Source organism: Thermobia domestica, chromosome 8 (genome assembly GCF_964235325.1).
Source record: "Thermobia domestica chromosome 8, izTheDome1.hap1.1, whole genome shotgun sequence".
NCBI lineage: Eukaryota > Metazoa > Arthropoda > Insecta > Zygentoma > Lepismatidae > Thermobia > Thermobia domestica.
This window is the reverse complement of record NC_137461.1, coordinates 196449043-196468134: the sequence shown is the minus strand read 5'-3', so window position 1 is coordinate 196468134 and position 19092 is coordinate 196449043. Positions and strand designations below refer to the sequence as shown.

General features: G+C 37.0%; 1 protein-coding gene across 1 annotated transcript in view; it reads right to left on the bottom strand.

Moving 5' to 3' along the window:
* LOC145692415 (uncharacterized) overlaps positions 1 to 19092 on the bottom strand; it is a 139865-nt gene that overhangs the window by 7921 nt on the left and 112852 nt on the right. Inside the window, exon 4 of the mRNA XM_081767721.1 lies at positions 14729 to 14878. Within this exon, the coding sequence (XP_081623847.1) occupies positions 14729 to 14878 (150 nt within the window). The remainder of the gene's footprint in view (positions 1 to 14728; positions 14879 to 19092) is intronic.

Genomic DNA, 19092 nt, shown 5'->3' with positions numbered 1-19092 from the left:
CATGTTACATTCGCACTGGCATATGAATCTAATAAAGTGCATTGTACCGCACAATCGTGGTTAGGTTCTACATTAGGTTGTACATGTCTTTCATCGTGATTTGAATTTGGATACGAAGTACCATCTCGTGAACAATGATTATGTCTATACATAGGATTGGTAGCATCTCTAGGATTTCGACATGTATTTCTATTATTTTTGTGTCTACTTCGGTTGATTAGGTTAGGCGGATTCCCTACATAGCCTTGTCTATTTTGTTCATTTTGATTGCTAGAGTATATTCGTCTTAGGTTCGGTTCAGTATTATTCACACTTCGGATATCCAAATTCCGAACAGGGACCAAATGATTTGAATTATTCTTATTTTTACCCATTCCTGATTGTGTTAGATTCATAGCATGATATTGAGTTTCGTAGCATTGTACAAGCATTAATAAATGACTGAAACTCATACACTGTGTGGAAAATAAGATCTGCTGTAATTTAAATGGAAGCAAATTGCGAATCGATGCAATTATTCTTGATTCCGATTGCAAGGGATTAACAACCTTTAATTCATTATAGACATTTACAACAAACTCTACAATAGATTTGTGCAATCGAGGATTGAAATGTTGATTTCTAAGAGTGGCATCTCTGTTTGCCAGCAAAAAGTCATTTTCGTAATTCGCGATCAATGCCGCTTTAAATTCCTCATATGTACTAATGTGATCACGTATTGCCTTAAACCATAAGGAACAAGGTGGGAGTAATACATGGGGTATTAATTTCATGTATTGTGATCGGTCGATAGACATTATACTGCATTCGTCTTGGAATTTCTCTAAGAAAGAACTAGCATTTTCCTTGCACTTACCACTAAATTTACTCATGGCTTTGATTTCGCTCATCTTGACACTTAACTTTACCTTTCTTTTCTCACTCCTTGTTCTTGTGGTGTGATTGTTCCGGTCCGTAGCGTGCTGTGTCATGATACCATTTATATTTCGTTCATCAGTGATCTTCGGACAATTTTCCTCTAATATAATATCCTCCTCAGATTCCGGCGAAGGCGTATTTATATCCGGTGATTGGGGAAACTCGAAGCGATCACTGCCCAGATTATTGCGATAAATGGTGTCTCTAGCCTGTAACGTTTTAATTTCTTCCTGCATAGTAGCCAACTGGATCTTTTGATGTTTAACGGAAGATTCTATTAACGTTAAATCCTTTTTTACAGCACAGATTTCATGATTTTGATGATCGTGCTTTTCTTGACACTCATCGGCTATCCTTTTTAACTTCTCTTCAAACTGCGAGGATATGTCGTTCATCACCTGGACGATTGTTTGTTTCGTATCGTCTGATTTCAGTTCTATCCGTTCTATTCGTTTACTTAATTCTTCATACTGCTTGCTAGCTTCGTTAAATTTCAGTTCTATCTTCTTTTCCATGGTCTGGTTAGCTTCATAGAACTTCAGTTCTATCTTTTGTTCCATGGTCTGGTTAGCTTCATAGAACTTCTGTTCCATGGTCTGGTTAGCTTCATAGAACTTCTGTTCCATGGTCTGGTTAGCTTCATAGAACTTCTGTTCCATGTTTGTGTTAGATTCATTGAGCTTCTGTTCCATGGTTTGTTTTATCTCAGTCGTCATTTGCATAATTTGTCGCTGCACAGCTAACAAAAGTCGATCCTCAGATGACAAACTTGGTGTTGCACTAATTTCACCTGGATTACTGGTATTAGATTCCTGTTGCACTATTTCACTATCCATTTTTCTTTTGATGACCTTACCGCTTCGTAATACGGTTAAGTTCGTATTCATAAATGGTAATATCCAAGTAAATTCAGCCCTACTTTCCTTCTTCGGGAACTGAATTTTCAAAAGTCCCGGGTTTGGTAAACCAAATTTTTATAACGACTCTATAGAAAAGCGTCGTCAACCTGGTTCGTCTTGTAAAATATCAGTTACGAAGCGATAATTACTTTTCTTTATGCAAAAATCAACTCAGATATTCAAAGATTATTAGTCTCACCTTTATTGCTTGATATGTCTTAAATATTCTTTTTAAGACCGTAAAATACATAAATTCACTTGACTAGGTCAACACATAACATGTACATAGCCACAACTATCCCATAATAATCTCTTACATATCTTAAAAACATTCTTCTTTTCTGTTAATTTAAAATGAACATTCTACTAAGTATATTACATATTTATGAACACTTTTTGCCCACGGTACAGGTTAATATTATACAAACTAAAGTATTTCGTTATATTAAAAGAGTTAAAAAAATCTACAAAATATTTGTGTTTATGAACAAGTGATAGGCTGTTAGCAGAATCTGAGAGATACACAAGGTAAATATCGGAATCGTAAGGAAATGGCATTTTTAAAACATACATCAGTGTGTGAACAACTAACAAGGAAAGTGTGCGAATCGTGACAGCTAGATATGTATGAAAATTGGTGTGGATCGCTAATCATCGTGGCGATAGTCACTCAGTGCGGAAATGCCTTGTTTACCCGCTAGGTATAATATATATATATACCATGCAGTGACGGGGTGAGGCAGTGCCGAGTTATACCCTAAAAACGCCGAAAAATGGCAGAAAATGAAAAATGTGTGCAGGTAACCTGATACCTCTAGTAGGGAAAACATTATCAAGAACACGGCAGTAGTGTCACACAAGCAGTGTTGCCACCCCAACACAAACTTATAATTTTTCAAATAGAAAGTATATCATTTTATGGCATTAAAATAATTAGCTTAAAACATGAAAGAAAATAAGTCAAAAGTGGGTTATCAGTGTTGCCAAATAAGGGAGATACGAGGCTTTAAAACTGAGAAATTATGGGACCCGTACAAAGAAACGAACAAATGTACAACAACAAGACTGCAGAAGAAAAACTGTACAGTAGGGAGAAAACCACAGTATACACAGCATCCACTGACTAAGAGGCTTCATACAGGTCTTTCCCCCCCTCCAAAAATGGCAGATGTTAGAGTAGCCGTAGAGAGAGGAAGTCCAATGTAACATAAGGCGGAAATATGAACAGGAAGACTGTCTTTGGATTGCAACATTGCATAAAATCCTGTATGCCTTCAAACTACAGAAGCGACGGCGCAACGCCTGAAAATATTACAGAGAAACTGACACACAAAAGATAAGAAACCTGTGACAAAAAATACGTCACAATCGATTTGCAAAGACTAATGACCTATGATAGGTGTCAGTCAAGAGTGTAGGAAACGTTAACATGTGAAACAACAATGAAGACAAAACACACTGTATTCAGGTTAACAGTAATATACAGCCCCATGCCGTAAGTGTCGGTGGACCACCGATGGGTAACTAGCGATATCTCGCCAAAAATTGGTGGTCCCGCAGCGACGATCCGCGGCGGCCCCTCTTCCGTTTTGAAAATTATACCACCAGTGGCCCACCAGTGGCAAAGAAGCGACAGAACGTCAATGAACCACAAAATTAATTCTCCAAAATATGTTAAATCGCCTATATGTGTGATTTGTTTACATCAAGATGAGTCTAAAAAAAGCTTAAAAAGTACCGAAAAAAGCACCTCCTAGGGAGGTGGAACTAGCAACCTTAGGATTACTATTCGGGTGTTCTTCCGACTTCGCCACTGAGGCAATGAGGGAAACGTCGTTTGTAAAGGGATAAATCATTGAGATCTTTTTAATTTGGTTTATCAGAGTACTCCTTTAACCATGTATATAAGACGATAACTGTTTGGGATAAGACAAAATGCGTTCGCCATGTAATTTTATAACAAAATTAGGCGTGTCTCTTTACTTTATTTCATAGTTCTCCCATACTCACTTTCTAATGATCGACCAGAGTTGCCATCTAAATTCGTACAATTATCGCACTTATCTCAAGATTTTTCACTTCATGATGTTGAGGCAGAGGTTATTCTTGAACCCGGAGCTCACTTTAGAAACAATTCGTCAGAAAAAAATATATATATATATATAATAATAACCGCATGCAAATGACTGGCGATAGTTCTTGTTGATCCCTTCGCGATTCTCCGCGACGAATCGAAGGAGTGCGGAGCGAAACGAAGTCCTCACTGCTACACAGTGGTAAATTCAACACACCGACTAGAGATATATGTTTCCACTCATCGAAACCCTGTCGCCAGTGGGACACTAGTAGCAATCTTTAGACGCGTCACTATATCTACGATCGATATTTACGCGCAAGTTGGCCATTAGGTGATGGCGAGGTTTACGGCAATACACAGAACAGAAAACTATAAATAGTATGACAAAATATGTACATTTATCGCCCTAGCCCCACACTCGATATGAAGCACCAAGTCCGATAGTTACTGGATGCTGTGCATGCTGTGGTTTACTGCCTACTGTACATTTGTTCCTTTAGTAGTCTTATTGCTTTCGTATCCTCGTCGCCAAACGTGACTTTACATCGCCGTGACGAGTATGTGACAGCGCAGTACTCCAAGGAAGGGATGGTTGCATAAGAAATTGTGATTACTTTTGAAGAGTTTTTATTTTGACTAGGGAAATAACGTAGGTGTAGGGAGTAAAGGCATAGATTTGAAGCATCAGCGCACTGTCATCTCTGAAAAGATTCGTATTCTCAGTTTTTCAATTCATTGTCTTATATGTTAATTTACTAACTGCTAACAACTGCTACTACCGCTTTTCACTCTTCAGGAATTTACTACGACATGTTCGCAGAACACTTTTCTAAGTCCTAAATGTGTGCGGGAATTATTTCATTCGCCTCACTGGCTTATTTGAAAATGGAAACTGATTACATTGAACGTGAATATGTTTCACTGTCGTAAAGCAAGGGTCGTAGTAAATGTTAATAAGGTTTTTATTATTATATAAAACGCTGAAGTATTTATTCCGTATGTAGCGCAATGTAATACAGTAAGTAAGCAACATGATAATCACTAACGCCCGCAGAATTTTTTCCAACCAGTTTTTTCCAAAGGTTTTTTTTTTCAAAAGACCGATATAGAGTTTTTCGATTTATTGCCCTATATATATTAAAAGTTATAACATTTATCATTAATAGCGTATATCGTCTTACTTTTTGAAATCGACACTGTAGCCTATTAGTCAGGATATTCATCTCCAGACATGATGTAGAGAGAAAAGAAGGAAGGAGATATGAAAACTGGGTAACTAATTTTACTGCGCCCTGGATCATCGAATTATTCATCCCCGCCGCCTGCCCCAGGCATTTCAGCTGCTGCGTTATATATATACAGGGCGAGTACAGGGCGAGTACAGAAACGGCCGAGTTGAAACGGCCCCGTCGAAGGGCCCACGGCAAAAGTGCCCGAGTTAAAACGGCCCCTCGTCAAAAGGCCCGGTTTAAAAGGTCTCCGCGACAAAAGAGCCTCAGTCAAAAGAGCAATGCGTCAAAAGAGCCTTGCGTCAAAAGAATTCGAGTCAAAAGGGCCATGCGTCAAATAAGCCCGGATCAAATGGAGCCCCAAAACAAAGGGCTTGAATCAAAAGGGTCCCGCGTCAAAAAAGCCAGGGTCAAAAGGTTTCCTCGACGAAAAGACACGAGTCAAAAAAGCACTGCGAAAACAGGGCCCGTGTCAACACGGCCCCGTTTCAAAAGGGCCTAGATCAAACGACTCCCCAACAAAAGCCCTCTGCGTCAAAAGGGCCCGTGTCAAAAAGGCCTGGCGACAAATGTCCCGTGTCAAAAGGTCCCTGCGTCGAATGGCTGTTACTACTTTGTGTGACGTCACTCGCTACAGACGAAGACCTCTTGAGACAGCCGTGCCTTAACCCGATAGAAAGCAAACAATACTTTCACAAACAGCCAGGCTAGGGGCAGATAGGGAGTGACACAGAAAGCACACAGCTCGCTGTATAGCTGGAAGTACTTAGAACTATGAGACCCAGTGTGGCCACCGATAGTAGTTTCGTACTAGATCTAGTACCTTCTATAGTGTAATAGGGGAGCGCGGTGGCTCAGTGGTAGAGCGTTCATCTCCGGTGCTTGGGGTCCCTGGTTCGATCCCAGCTCTCGCCATGTAGACTTTGTGGTGGACAAACGCCGTGCTCGTGGGTTTTTTAGGGGTTCTCCCGTTTCCTCCCACTTCATTCATTCCACCATTTCATTCATTTCTCATCATCACCGTCTACTTTAGCCTAACCGATATAACCGTATGACGTAAAACTAAAGATTTCATTTCATTTTTTAGAGTGTTCTAGTATATTTACCAACAAGTCTAGTACTTTTCTCCTCCCTTCTTTTCTCATAAATACATTTGGGAGAGATAAAGGAATCTCATGAAAATTTGGCAATGTACGAATTCACTGTTAAGGGTGTCCATTTCTATCGATTTTGTTCTGTAGCTTATAGTTCACTCTACATCTATCCCCTTGTGCATGCCTGATTTCCACTCTTGCTTTTATCTCAGGCTTTTCACCCGTGGAACCGTATTTAATAGGCCCTTTTGACGCAATCAGATTTTGACTCTGGACTTTTTGACGCACGGCTCTTTTAACTCTGCACCTTTTAACGCGGATCCCTATTGACTCGGGCCTTTTTGTCGCAGGGCCCGAGCCGTTATGAACCATGTCATTTTCAGGCGGGGTCCTTCTGACACGGGGTTCTTTTCACGCACAGCACTTTTGTTGCGAAGAACCTTTTGACCTGGGCACTTTTGACAAGGGTCCGTTTTGACTCGGGCCCTTTTGGCGCGGGGTTCTTTTGACCCGGGCCTTCATGACGCGGGGTCGTTTTCACGCAGGGACCATTTGAATTGGGCACTTTTGACGCGGAGATTTTATGACCCGTGTCTTTTTGATACAGGGCCGTTTTGAGTCGAGCTCTTTTTCCAGGGCCCTTTGACCCGAGCCCTTTTGTCGCGGGACCCTTTTGACCTTGGCCCTTTTGACGCAGTGGCCTGTTACTCGGGCCCTTTTTGGGCCCCATTTGACCCGGGCCCATTCGACGCAGGGACCTTTTGACACGGGACGTTTGTCGCCAGGCCTTTTTGACACGGGCCCTTTTGACGCAGAGAGCTTTTGTTGGGGAGTCGTTTGATCTAGGCCCTTTTGAAACGGGGCCGTGTTGACACGGGCCCTGTTTTCGCAGTGCGTTTTTGACTCGTGTCTTTTCGTCGAGGAAACCTTTTGACCCTGGCTTTTTTGACGCGGGACCCTTTTGATTCAAGCCCTTTGTTTTGGGGCTCCATTTGATCCGGGCTTATTTGACGCATGGCCCTTTTGACTCGAATTCTTTTGACGCAAGGCTCTTTTGACGCAATGCTCTTTTGACTGAGGCTCTTTTGTCGCGGAGACCTTTTAAACCGGGCCTTTTGACGAGGGGCCGTTTTAACTCGGGCACTTTTGTCGTGGGCCCTTCGACGGGGCCGTTTCAACTCGGATCTTTCTGTACTCGCCCGTGAATAATTCGATGATCCAGGGCGCAGTAAAATTAGTTACCCAGTTTTCATATCTCCTTCCTTCTTTTCTCTCTACATCATGTCTGGAGATGAATATCCTGACTAATAGGCTACAGTGTCGATTTCAAAAAGTAAGACGATATACGCTATCAATGATAAATGTTATGACTTTTAATATATTAAATATATAGGGCAATAAATCGAAAAACTCTATATCGGTTTTTTGAAAAAAAACTTTGGGAAAAAACCCATTGGAAAAAATTCTGCGGGCGTTAGTGGTTCTCATGTTGCTTACTTACTGTATTACATTGTGCTACATACGGAATAAATACTTCAGTGTTTTAAATAATAATAAAAACCCTATTAACATTTACTACGACCCTTGCTTTACGACAGTGAAACATATTCACGTTCAATGTAATCAGTTTCCATTCTCAAATAAGCCAGTGAGGCGAATGAAATAATTCCCGCAAACATTTAGGACTTAGAAAAGTGTTCTGCGAACATGTCGTAGTAAATTCCTGAAGAGTGAAAAGCGGTAGTAGCAGTTGTTAGCAGTTAGTAAATTAACATATAAGACAATAAATTGAAAAACTGGGAATACGAATCTTTTCAGAGATGACAGTGCGCTGATGCTTTAAATCTATGCCTTTACTCCCTATACCTACGTTATTTCTCTAGTCAAAATAAAAACTCTTCAAAAGTAATCACAATTTCACATATTTTGTCATACTATTTATAGTTTTCTGTTGTGTGTATTGGTGTATTATGTTAAAATATTTTGCGCCTTCCCATGCCGTAAACCTCGCCATCGCCTAATGGCCAACTTGCGGGTAAATATCGATCGTAGATATAGTGACGCGCCGAAAGATTGCCACTAGTATCCCACTGGCGGCAGGGTTTCGTTGAGTGGAAACAGATATCTCTAGTCGGTGTGTTGAATTTACCACTGTGTAGCAGTGAGGACTTCGTTTTGGTCCGCGCTCCTTTGATTCGTCGCGGAGAATCGCGAAGGGATCAACAAGAACTATCGCCAGTCATTTGCATGCGGTTATTATTATATATATATATTTTTTTTCTGACGAATTGTTTCTAAAGTGAGCTCCGGGTTCAAGAATAACCTCTGCCTCAACATCATGAAGTGAAAAATCTTGAGATAAGTGCGATAATTGTACGAATTTAGATGGCAACTCTGGTCGATCATTAGAAAGTGAGTATGGGAGAACTATGAAATAAAGTAAAGAGACACGCCTAATTTTGTTATAAAATTACATGGCGAACGCATTTTGTCTTATCCCAAACAGTTATCGTCTTATATACATGGTTAAAGGAGTACTCTGATAAACCAAATTAAAAAGATCTCAATGATTTATCCCTTTACAAACGACGTTTCCCTCATTGCCTCAGTGGCGAAGTCGGAAGAACACCCGAATAGTAATCCTAAGGTTGCTAGTTCCACCTCCCTAGGAGGTGCTTTTTTCGGTACTTTTTAAGCTTTTTTTAGACTCATCTTGATGTAAACAAATCACACATATAGGCGATTTAACATATTTTGGAGAATTAATTTTGTGGTTCATTGACGTTCTGTCGCTTCTTTGCCACTGGTGGGCCGCTGGTGGTATAATTTTCAAAACGGAAGAGGGGCCGCCGCGGATCGTCGCTGCGGGACCACCAATTTTTGGCGAGATATCGCTAGTTACCCATCGGTGGTCCACCGACACTTACGGCATGGGGCTGTATATTACTGTTAACCTGAATACAGTGTGTTTTGTCTTCATTGTTGTTTCACATGTTAACGTTTCCTACACTCTTGACTGACACCTATCATAGGTCATTAGTCTTTGCAAATCGATTGTGACGTATTTTTTGTCACAGGTTTCTTATCTTTTGTGTGTCAGTTTCTCTGTAATATTTTCAGGCGTTGCGCCGTCGCTTCTGTAGTTTGAAGGCATACAGGATTTTATGCAATGTTGCAATCCAAAGACAGTCTTCCTGTTCATATTTCCGCCTTATGTTACATTGGACTTCCTCTCTCTACGGCTACTCTAACATCTGCCATTTTTGGAGGGGGGGAAAGACCTGTATGAAGCCTCTTAGTCAGTGGATGCTGTGTATACTGTGGTTTTCTCCCTACTGTACAGTTTTTCTTCTGCAGTCTTGTTGTTGTACATTTGTTCGTTTCTTTGTACGGGTCCCATAATTTCTCAGTTTTAAAGCCTCGTATCTCCCTTATTTGGCAACACTGATAACCCACTTTTGACTTATTTTCTTTCATGTTTTAAGCTAATTATTTTAATGCCATAAAATGATATACTTTCTATTTAAAAAATTATAAGTTTGTGTTGGGGTGGCAACACTGCTTGTGTGACACTACTGCCGTGTTCTTGATAATGTTTTCCCTACTAGAGGTATCAGGTTACCTGCACACATTTTTCATTTTCTGCCATTTTCCGGCGTTTTTAGGGTATAACTCGGCACTGCCTCACCCCGTCACTGCATGGTATATATATATATTATACCTAGCGGGTAAACAAGGCATTTCCGCACTGAGTGACTATCGCCACGATGATTAGCGATCCACACCAATTTTCATACATATCTAGCTGTCACGATTCGCATACTTTCCTTGTTAGTTGTTCACACACTGATGTATGTTTTAAAAATGCCATTTCCTTACGATTCCGATATTTACCTTGTGTATCTCACACATTCTGCTAACAGCCTATCACTTGTTCATAAACACAAATATTTTGTAGATTTTTTAACTCTTTTAACATGGTAATGGTAGTTGTCCTACTGTAAGCACAATGTTTTGGTGAGCATTTTAGAAACTCTATTATTTCCTTGTTTTCATATCCTGTCCGCTTCTATCCTGTGCTAATTAGCTTATAAGGAAAAGATAAAGATACTAGCTTAGTGGCAAAGTGCAGGACTTACAAGCGTAGGTCCTGACTTTGATTCCCGTTTAGGTTGAACATTTTGGTATGTAATGATATGATATATTCCTTAATACATGAATAATTATATACCATAACTATATGAAAATAAGTTATTTATATATGTGTGTAGATAGTTAGATAGACAGACAGACAGACAGACAGACAGATAGATAGATAGATAGATAGATACATACATACATACATAGATATAGATATATAGATACATAGATATGTTAAACGTTTTGCAGCTAATAATTTATTTGTTAATGTCAATTAGATTTGTTTGTTCTTTAGAACATGTGTTTTTTTCTCATGTGAAATGCCACGCGTATCGTACTCACTAACACTCTAACCCTTGGTATACAGGTGTGATAAGTAAGGAGTGAATCTAAGTAAGGACTCTTCTGGGGGAGAGACCGTGAAATATTCTTAGTTTCCTCTCCTACCAGGCTTTTGCAGCACTGGTGCCTGTATTACTGGGGGAGAAGAACCGCCCTTCTGGATGCACCTATGTTCTTGACTGACAAAAGCTTATTCGCTGTTAGATTCATATCTTGTTCAGATTTGGCAATACTTATTTACTTAAATATGATTTGGAGAGTAGGTTCAACCTGTGCATGGAATTATAAGTAACTAACATACTTATAGCTTCAGGCCTTTTGCTTTTTCCTTGGTTTTTCATCGAAATAAAATGTTCGTTGTTCACTGATACAGGTGAAATGTGTTTCTGACGCTCTAGTGTTAAAAATATAGCGTATAGTTATACAAACACGTACAAAGCTAATAGCTGACGAAAAAACAAACGAGTGACCAGCACTATGAAGAGTTTGGTTGCTTCTAAATTTCATTATTTTGGTTTTTGTTTCCTTTCTTTTTATAAAGTACGGATTGGTAATAGGTTCTCATTAAAGAATGGGGAAAAATGAATAAAATTTATCAGTCTTACGTCCTACGTGTTACGTGTTCTGCATTAGAGTACTCGTCTTCAAGATCGTAGGGCGTGCTTGCGGAGGATAGCCGAACACTATCGAACATAGTCAGACGAGCGAGTATTTGCTAGATACGTAGATGACATCCACTTAGCAGCAATTAAATTAAGAATAAGAGCAGAATACTGAGCGTGATTAATGGATTCTATTTTTATCATTTTGAATTGCTGAATTTTAGCGAAACCTTTACTTATCTTCAGTGGTTTCCATTTGACAAATTTTGTAAAATTATATGTACATTCTAATTTATTTTTTTAGTTCTACTCTTTAAACGTCTCAGTTTAATATTTTATTATCTTGTTCTCTCATCGCCGTATTTCGCAAAGGACCAAAGTCTTGACACTGAACTAAGGCTACATATCAAACGTCACAAACTCTATACTTGGCTGGGGTACACAGACAATCAGAAGGCCATTAGAGTTGTTTAACAGACTCGTATAAAAAGTGCACCATACAGAACAAACAATTGCGACTTACTTTTATTATTAATGACTTCAACCTGGGACAGTCTACCCAATAAGCTGAAAAAAAGCGATGAATTTGTGCTAGGAATGGCGAATGAATGCCAACAATTGGTCTTTGGTTTGTCAAACTTCTTTCTCGTGGCTTAACGTTCCACAATGAGTCCCACCAGCACCAACCAATATCGGATGAGCTCCTCAGGAATACAGTAGGAGGACCCTAAAAAAAATGATCATACCTTTCAAGGGCGCCGATTTCTCTGTAAATTTGGGGGGGCATTCAGATTCAGAAGGTATATATATATGTGAGGATTTTAAGACAAATTGCATTCAAATTATGCCAAATAATGTATATTCATAAATACAATAAGGGGCCACATCAGGTTTGGGGGGGCAGGCTCCCGTCCCCCGCAGGAACGGCGCCCTTGATACTTTTAAACGAGTTAGGCATAACAATATCATTTTCGTTCGGCTGTTGCGTGCAATTAGACAGGTGAAAAAGACTCACAAGTACACAACCATCAATATTGGTCCAACGTTCTAGGCGGAGTTAGCAAACAAACATTCTTGCATTCATTTTTATTATTAGATGTTTTGAAAGCTAGAGAAATGGTAATCTTAATGAACGAAAAGAGATGGAATATCATTCTTTCTAACTCGGAATTCTTATTTGAAAGTATTTTCGTAATGCAATGACAAACAAATTCGCTTGATGCTTTGAGTTTTGAAAACATTTTAATATTTCAAAATAGATTTTCTGTGAGCTCCTTCGTGAATAAGTTGTTAGCGTACGCGCCTTTGACATAGGAGATCCGGGTTCGATTCCCGGCGGAGCTCATGTGGTTCGGAGTCCACTTTAATCAGTAGGTCCCGTCTCATATAGCCTCGCTGCTGAAAGGGACGTTAAACTCAAAATGAACTCAATTCAAGTAGATTTTCTGTTCGATTCTTAATTCATCACTTGTTTTCAAGAACCTGTAATCGGTCTCTTTTTCTAAAGCAAACTCAGCTGGGGTTTTCGAAAACGAAAATCATTATCGGTTTCCAAAACTGAAGAATGGTTTCTTTTCAAAACCAAAACCGAAAATTAATTTTCACATATTCGATTTTTAATGAAACCAAACACTCGGCTGTAAAGGTGTAAAAGCTTTCCCAGCTCATCCATCTTGACTGAGGTATTTCTCATTTACACTGCAAAGTGTCAGAATGGTACGTAACATGCAAGTCACAGGCCGCTCCATCGTTTCCCCTTTGTTTCTTCCTTGAACTCTAACTAGTGTGTTCGCTGAAGGATGTCATCTTTTATACGTGGTAAGCTTAATTCCGTAGAAGTTAATAATTTCGAAAAATACATAAATAAAAATATTAAACCAAAAATCGAAGGTTTCATGAAATATAAACAGAACTAATAGTGATGAAAGGCGCCCTTTCCTCCATGTACACGAGTAAACGTATAAACGATTTCGATTCTCATTTCGGACTGCACGAGAGCACAGTCGTGGTAATCTTTTGTGTGAAGGGACAAGAGAGTGTAGTTTCCTTAGCTGTTAGTAGTTTGAAATTAGCTTAAAATTGCATTGTTTGAATACTAGTTGTTTATCCGATAAAAGTAAAAAATCAGTAAATCTCGGCTTTTGCCGTTCGCGATGTGATTATTGACTTCATTTTAACATTTTAGAGCTTACACTTGCATTTCTCTTTTATAACAGCAAGCAATTGTTTGTTTAATACCCTAACTGGTTGAAGAAAGAATGCTTTTGATGCACTCATTGATAATTACATTATTCTTTCACTTTTGGACGTAATAATACAAAAGAATACATATACAAACAAAATAAAGTTATATAGACAAATTATGTATCTATATATACAGGAACGTAAGTAGAGGATGGGTTCTAATGGTCCAGACTCCCAGAAATACCGAATTTTTGTGTTTTAGTCTAATGTTAAGACTGATTTTACAACATTTAATGTAATATATCCTTGTATTGAACATTGACCACCACATAAGCGTTGGACCTTTCCCGAAAAATTTTCCTGCTGCGAAGATGCTTGATATATATATATATATATAACCTGATAATGAGGCATAACACATTTGTCCTTTAAAAATCAACATAGGGTAATTCATTCATTAGAGTGAGTGATAATTATTTGAAGAAACGACTCAGGCTATTTTCTTCATATTCCATAAATGAATGTTTCATTTCCTACAATAAGTCATTTTTTGTTAAATTGACAAAGGCCAGTTTATTGTTGGGGGTGAGTTTCCATTAGTATATCTTTCTCAAAAATGACTTTGAACATTATGTTCATATGTCATTAATAACCCTATAATGTTGCACTAACCGCTTGTACTGAAAACATCCACAAGGATAATTTACTTTTCTCTTAACAGTTTCTTCAAATACTACTCATGTAACCTTGGTAACATCTCATGAACAAATATTCCATTAATGACTTACGTCGTACTATATGGAACAAGTCATTTCTCAAGAAAAAGTCCAGAAACGGTAGTAAACTGGAAAAGAAAGTTCAGTATTCCCATGCATTGCAATGCAATGATACCTACCAAACAAGCTTGACCAGCACCTACAATCACATTTCCGTAATTCTACTAAATACATAAGTCTCTGTGATCCGATCTCAATCTATTAAATTTAATAACACAGCTTCACCTCAAGTGGCACTTACCATTGTCTTCAAGCGAACTGCTCGTATATATTATTAAAAACTGTCCACGAGAAATGTCATTGTTAAAGGCATGATAAAACATTGAACTGCTTTAAAAACATCCAAAGTATTCATATAAAATGTTCAAACTTAGATAACTTTTAAAAGAGAAGTATGAATAAAATAAAAACACTGAATGTTACGTGAGATCTCAACTAAGGGCACACTATATTATGTGTGAACAAACCTGAGCTCTAGTAAACTCCGCCATAAAGGCCATGTCAACAGCAAAGTCATATATTGTGTAACGAACTTCGCTTGCCCTGGTAATGTTAGAAATACCTTTGAAGATTCCATTGTCCAACAAGAAGTCGGCTGTTACAGACGTATTTTCTACCTGATGAAGACATAAAACTTGTGAGGTAAAATTCTAGATTAAGAAATAATTTAACAAATTTATTGTAAGAAATTCATAAATCTTGCTAGATGTAACTAATAGTATATGAAGTAGGAATCTGTAAAATAATTGTAATGTATATTGACTGTGATTGTTCTCTGCTTTCGTGAAAGTTAAAGCACAAATTACAAAAAAAACTTTCCTTTAAATATTAACCTAATCAAATAACAATTTACAAAACCAAATAACGCAACACTCGCTTAAAAATGTATGTCTAACCCGAGAACAAAGAAGAAAGCTCAAAATGCATATAGTTATGTACACAGTGAGTTCAGAAAGTCATTCCGAAGTGAGCACAGATATTTATTATTTTCAGAAATGGATTGAAACATTTACATTTTTCATTGTTTATGTGTATATTATGTTATGCATATATCCAGCAAAAACAGAAACGAAGCTTGTAATGATCTGTTACATTAGTATCTTAGATTTTCTTTTTTCTTTACGGTTTGAGCCAATGGAGAAGCAAGTTATGGATTTTAATTGTTATTGTAAAGAAATTTACAGTTTTATGCTTACATTGGAGTCGAACATAATTGCGAACTTTTAAAAATTTAAGATTTTACATTGTTTCTATAAAAAAATTAGATAGTTAAGTTTTTTAAATTTGTTAAGTTTTTGGTCGTTATTTCTTTTAAAAAAAGTCAGAAAGAACGAGAGAATAAAGTTGAGGTGATGAGAACTGACAACCTTGAATAGGAAAACAAATAGTCGTTTGGTGGGAGGAAGCTCCCAGGCGATGACTTGATTCTTATGGTTCACAGGGATAGCATGTCTTGGCCTTGAGCTTCTTCCGGTTGCTTGTGTCTCCCTCTTGGCTGTGCTTTCGTTATGGTGTGATAAGTCGGACGTAGATCGACAGTGTAACGTGGGTTGAAATGAGTGAAGTTATAAAACGCTAATATAACGAATGTCCGTGCTGTTTTCTTATGTTTAATACGTGTGAAAGATATTGTTATTTTTTCGTTGCTTTTTTTGAACTGTTTGAAATGGTCGGATGTGTGGTTCAAATGGGAAGCAAGACGTATTTGACCTATTGTCATATGTTCTGTTACATGCTTATTTTGGTGAAATTTGTGCCTCTCTTCTGTGCTTTTATACACAATATTTATTACAATTGCTGCTATTAATTCTCTTAAATTTCTTTCTCTTTGTTGTAAGTTTTTACTCCAAAAACCTCGCTCGCACAAACCTATGTTACACTGCCGTGATTTGTTTTGGTCGGTCAGTAGTGTAGATGGTATAAGACCAACAAGAGTCCTAAGGGCGCAGAATCGTAACTCTAGACAGATAAAGGAAAAGGACGAGTAAAACTTTTATATTACAATAAGTATAGTAAGTGGTCTATTTAGAATGTATGTGTACAGGTGTAAATGTGCCTTCCAAAGAGTTCCGTTGTTTGTTAGCTAATTAAAATCGTTCATTTCTGCTTACCTTCAGTGTTTCTTGTGTACAATTTGTCAGTTTTTTGCTTTCTTTCCTCTTTGGATTTTTCTCCCCCCCTCCTCCCCCGAAATCGGTCGAAACGTGGTTCATGATCTAATATTCTTGCTCACCTCTTTACCTTTTAGATTTAAGAAATTTTTGTAGCAACTTTTTTTAAGTTACAATTTTGCAAAAAGAGCGATTTAACGATCTCAATATCAGTAACTTTATGCAATAGTTCTGACTGAGATATTGAAAAGAAAGAGTTAAGAATAAAAATATATTCATTACTGGTGTACAAATAATCTGATTTATGAATTATTTGAATTGAAATTTTTGGTATGAGTAATTCTATAATTAAATAATTTCTGAGCAATTTTTAGGATGATTCAGAAGTTCGTACTCAAAATTAGAAAAATGGTTTATTGCCTTATTTTGCTTCTATTTAAGAATTCAGAATGTATGACTGTTTAATGTTCACATTAAACGCAACTAGTGATTTTTTGTAATTTTTTTTATTTTTGGACTATTAACATTTTTGAAATTTTAAAACTTTGTGAGAACTGAATTTCTTTAGACCGGTGAAATTAATATTTTGATTGTAAGATTACATTTTCAGATTAATTATAAAATCTTTGGTTCATTCAAAAGTTCGTACATCTTTTAATTAATGCTATTATAGGGCTATTTTGCATTTGATTGGCTAGAGATGGTGTGTGTATTGAATTATTCGGTCACAGAGATAGCTTTTTTGATTTTATTCTGAATTTCTAAATATTATTTACAATTTTGTCATAATTAGAAGCCTAGTAGTATTGAGGTATATGAATTATAAAGGATTTTGAATTTTCATTGGAATTTGAATTACTACTTTAAAAAATTAAAAATTAAAGCCCTGATTATTCATAATGTTTTGGTTTTGAAAATACGTATTTTTTTGCGAATTGTAAATTACTTTTAGTAAATTAAAGCCCGGATTATTCATAAATGTTTCGAGTTGGAGAGATTTAGGTATTTTTGAATTGCCTTTGCCTTTTTGAATTTTTGGTCGATGTATACACTGTCGATTAGTAGTTGTTTTTCACTTTTGCATATTTTAGCTTTATTGATCAATTTTTGGAAGACATAAGTTCATTCGAATCGAGATTTGAAAAATGAATCTAAATTAATCATATTCGAGATTTGAATTTCTGAATGAAAGTTTAGAGCCCGGATTCCTATGGTAAATATCTATTGAACCGAAACCTAGTAATTTGAATTTTTCTTCTTTGATTTGCTTTAAAAATGAATATATAGTCAACTAACGATTGACTACATATTTACCACCACAGATTTGGTTGTAATAAAATTGTTATATAAAAATCTGAATTTTGTGTTTTTCTTTGTATTTGTTGTTAAATTTTTTGCGTAACCGAATATTGGATCATAGATATGCGTTGAAGAGAACTCGGCCGAGACCTGTGCTTCCCTCGTTGCTCCGTCTACCCTTAGTTCTCGAACGAGTCCGGAGGAATTAGGCGATATTTATTAAATTTTTTTGTTTGGACAGATTGCTTTGGTTTCTTTTGCGGAGACAGGTGGATACAGGCGTTACATATAATAAGAAGCAAGTCCACTTTTTATTCTTTTTTGTTTCTTTAGGTATTTGTCCTGATGTTTGAATGTGATATCAGTAATAACATTTTTTGTGAATTGGGAAATTAGTAAGTACATCTCTGCTTAACGTTTAATAATTTGTTGTTAATATATTTAATATTAATTTTTGATAAAAAATTTCTCCTAAGGTTGATATTGTCTGATTTTCTAGTTTTGCGAAAAAATTAACCATTTCAGAACTTGACTGCGTTTTGTGCGCCTTGGTTATTCAGTTTCCATTAGGTGTAGATATATTGGTAATAATAGTAAGAGTATATTATTGAATATTATTGTTTTAATTTTATTTAATATCTTGCCGTTTCTTCCTGTTACCGTTATGGAAAGCAGAGAATATGTTAGTATTGAAATACCCGAATCAGATTATTTGACTTTAGATGCTAATGTCCAATTTCAGTTAGACCAACGATCGAGTTTCGGAACCATGAGTATGGAGTTGAATCCTCCCCGCTCAAAATAGTTTTGATGTTAGACGGTTTCCTTCCCCTTTACAGAAAGATTATAGTAATTCAATACAGTTTTCGGGGGATACTTTTGGTTATAGTAGAGTACTGATTGCTCCGAGTTTAGAAAAAAATAGGAGAGATCATCGTCAAGTTAGTTTTACTGAGCCATCTCCAGAGAAGTGTTATAGAAGGCCGGCTCAAAATAATGATCCAAATGATAGTTTTGCCAGTAGATATTTAAATCTTGGCAATTATTATAGAAGGGTTTCTTATATTTGGAATAGTATCTCTAAAGCTGGAAAGACTAATCTTGGTTACGTAAATCTAAAAATTAATTTAGATGGTAGAAATGCAAATAATCAAGGACAAAGACTAAATTTTAGTAAATCCAGTGTCACATTCAATTCCTCAGAATATGAGTTCAGATATGGAACATAAATGTATGATAGAATATTGTTTTCAGCGATCTTCTAAGTATTCGGAAAATAAATTTAAAGAATTTAGGAATGTTGATGGCAATAATAGCCTGAAAATTTTTGAATTATTAGGATTGAAGAAGTTTTGTTGCATACAAGTGATTCATTCGGAATGATATTAACGGTATTGGTTTCGAAGCGTGAAGGGACTGTA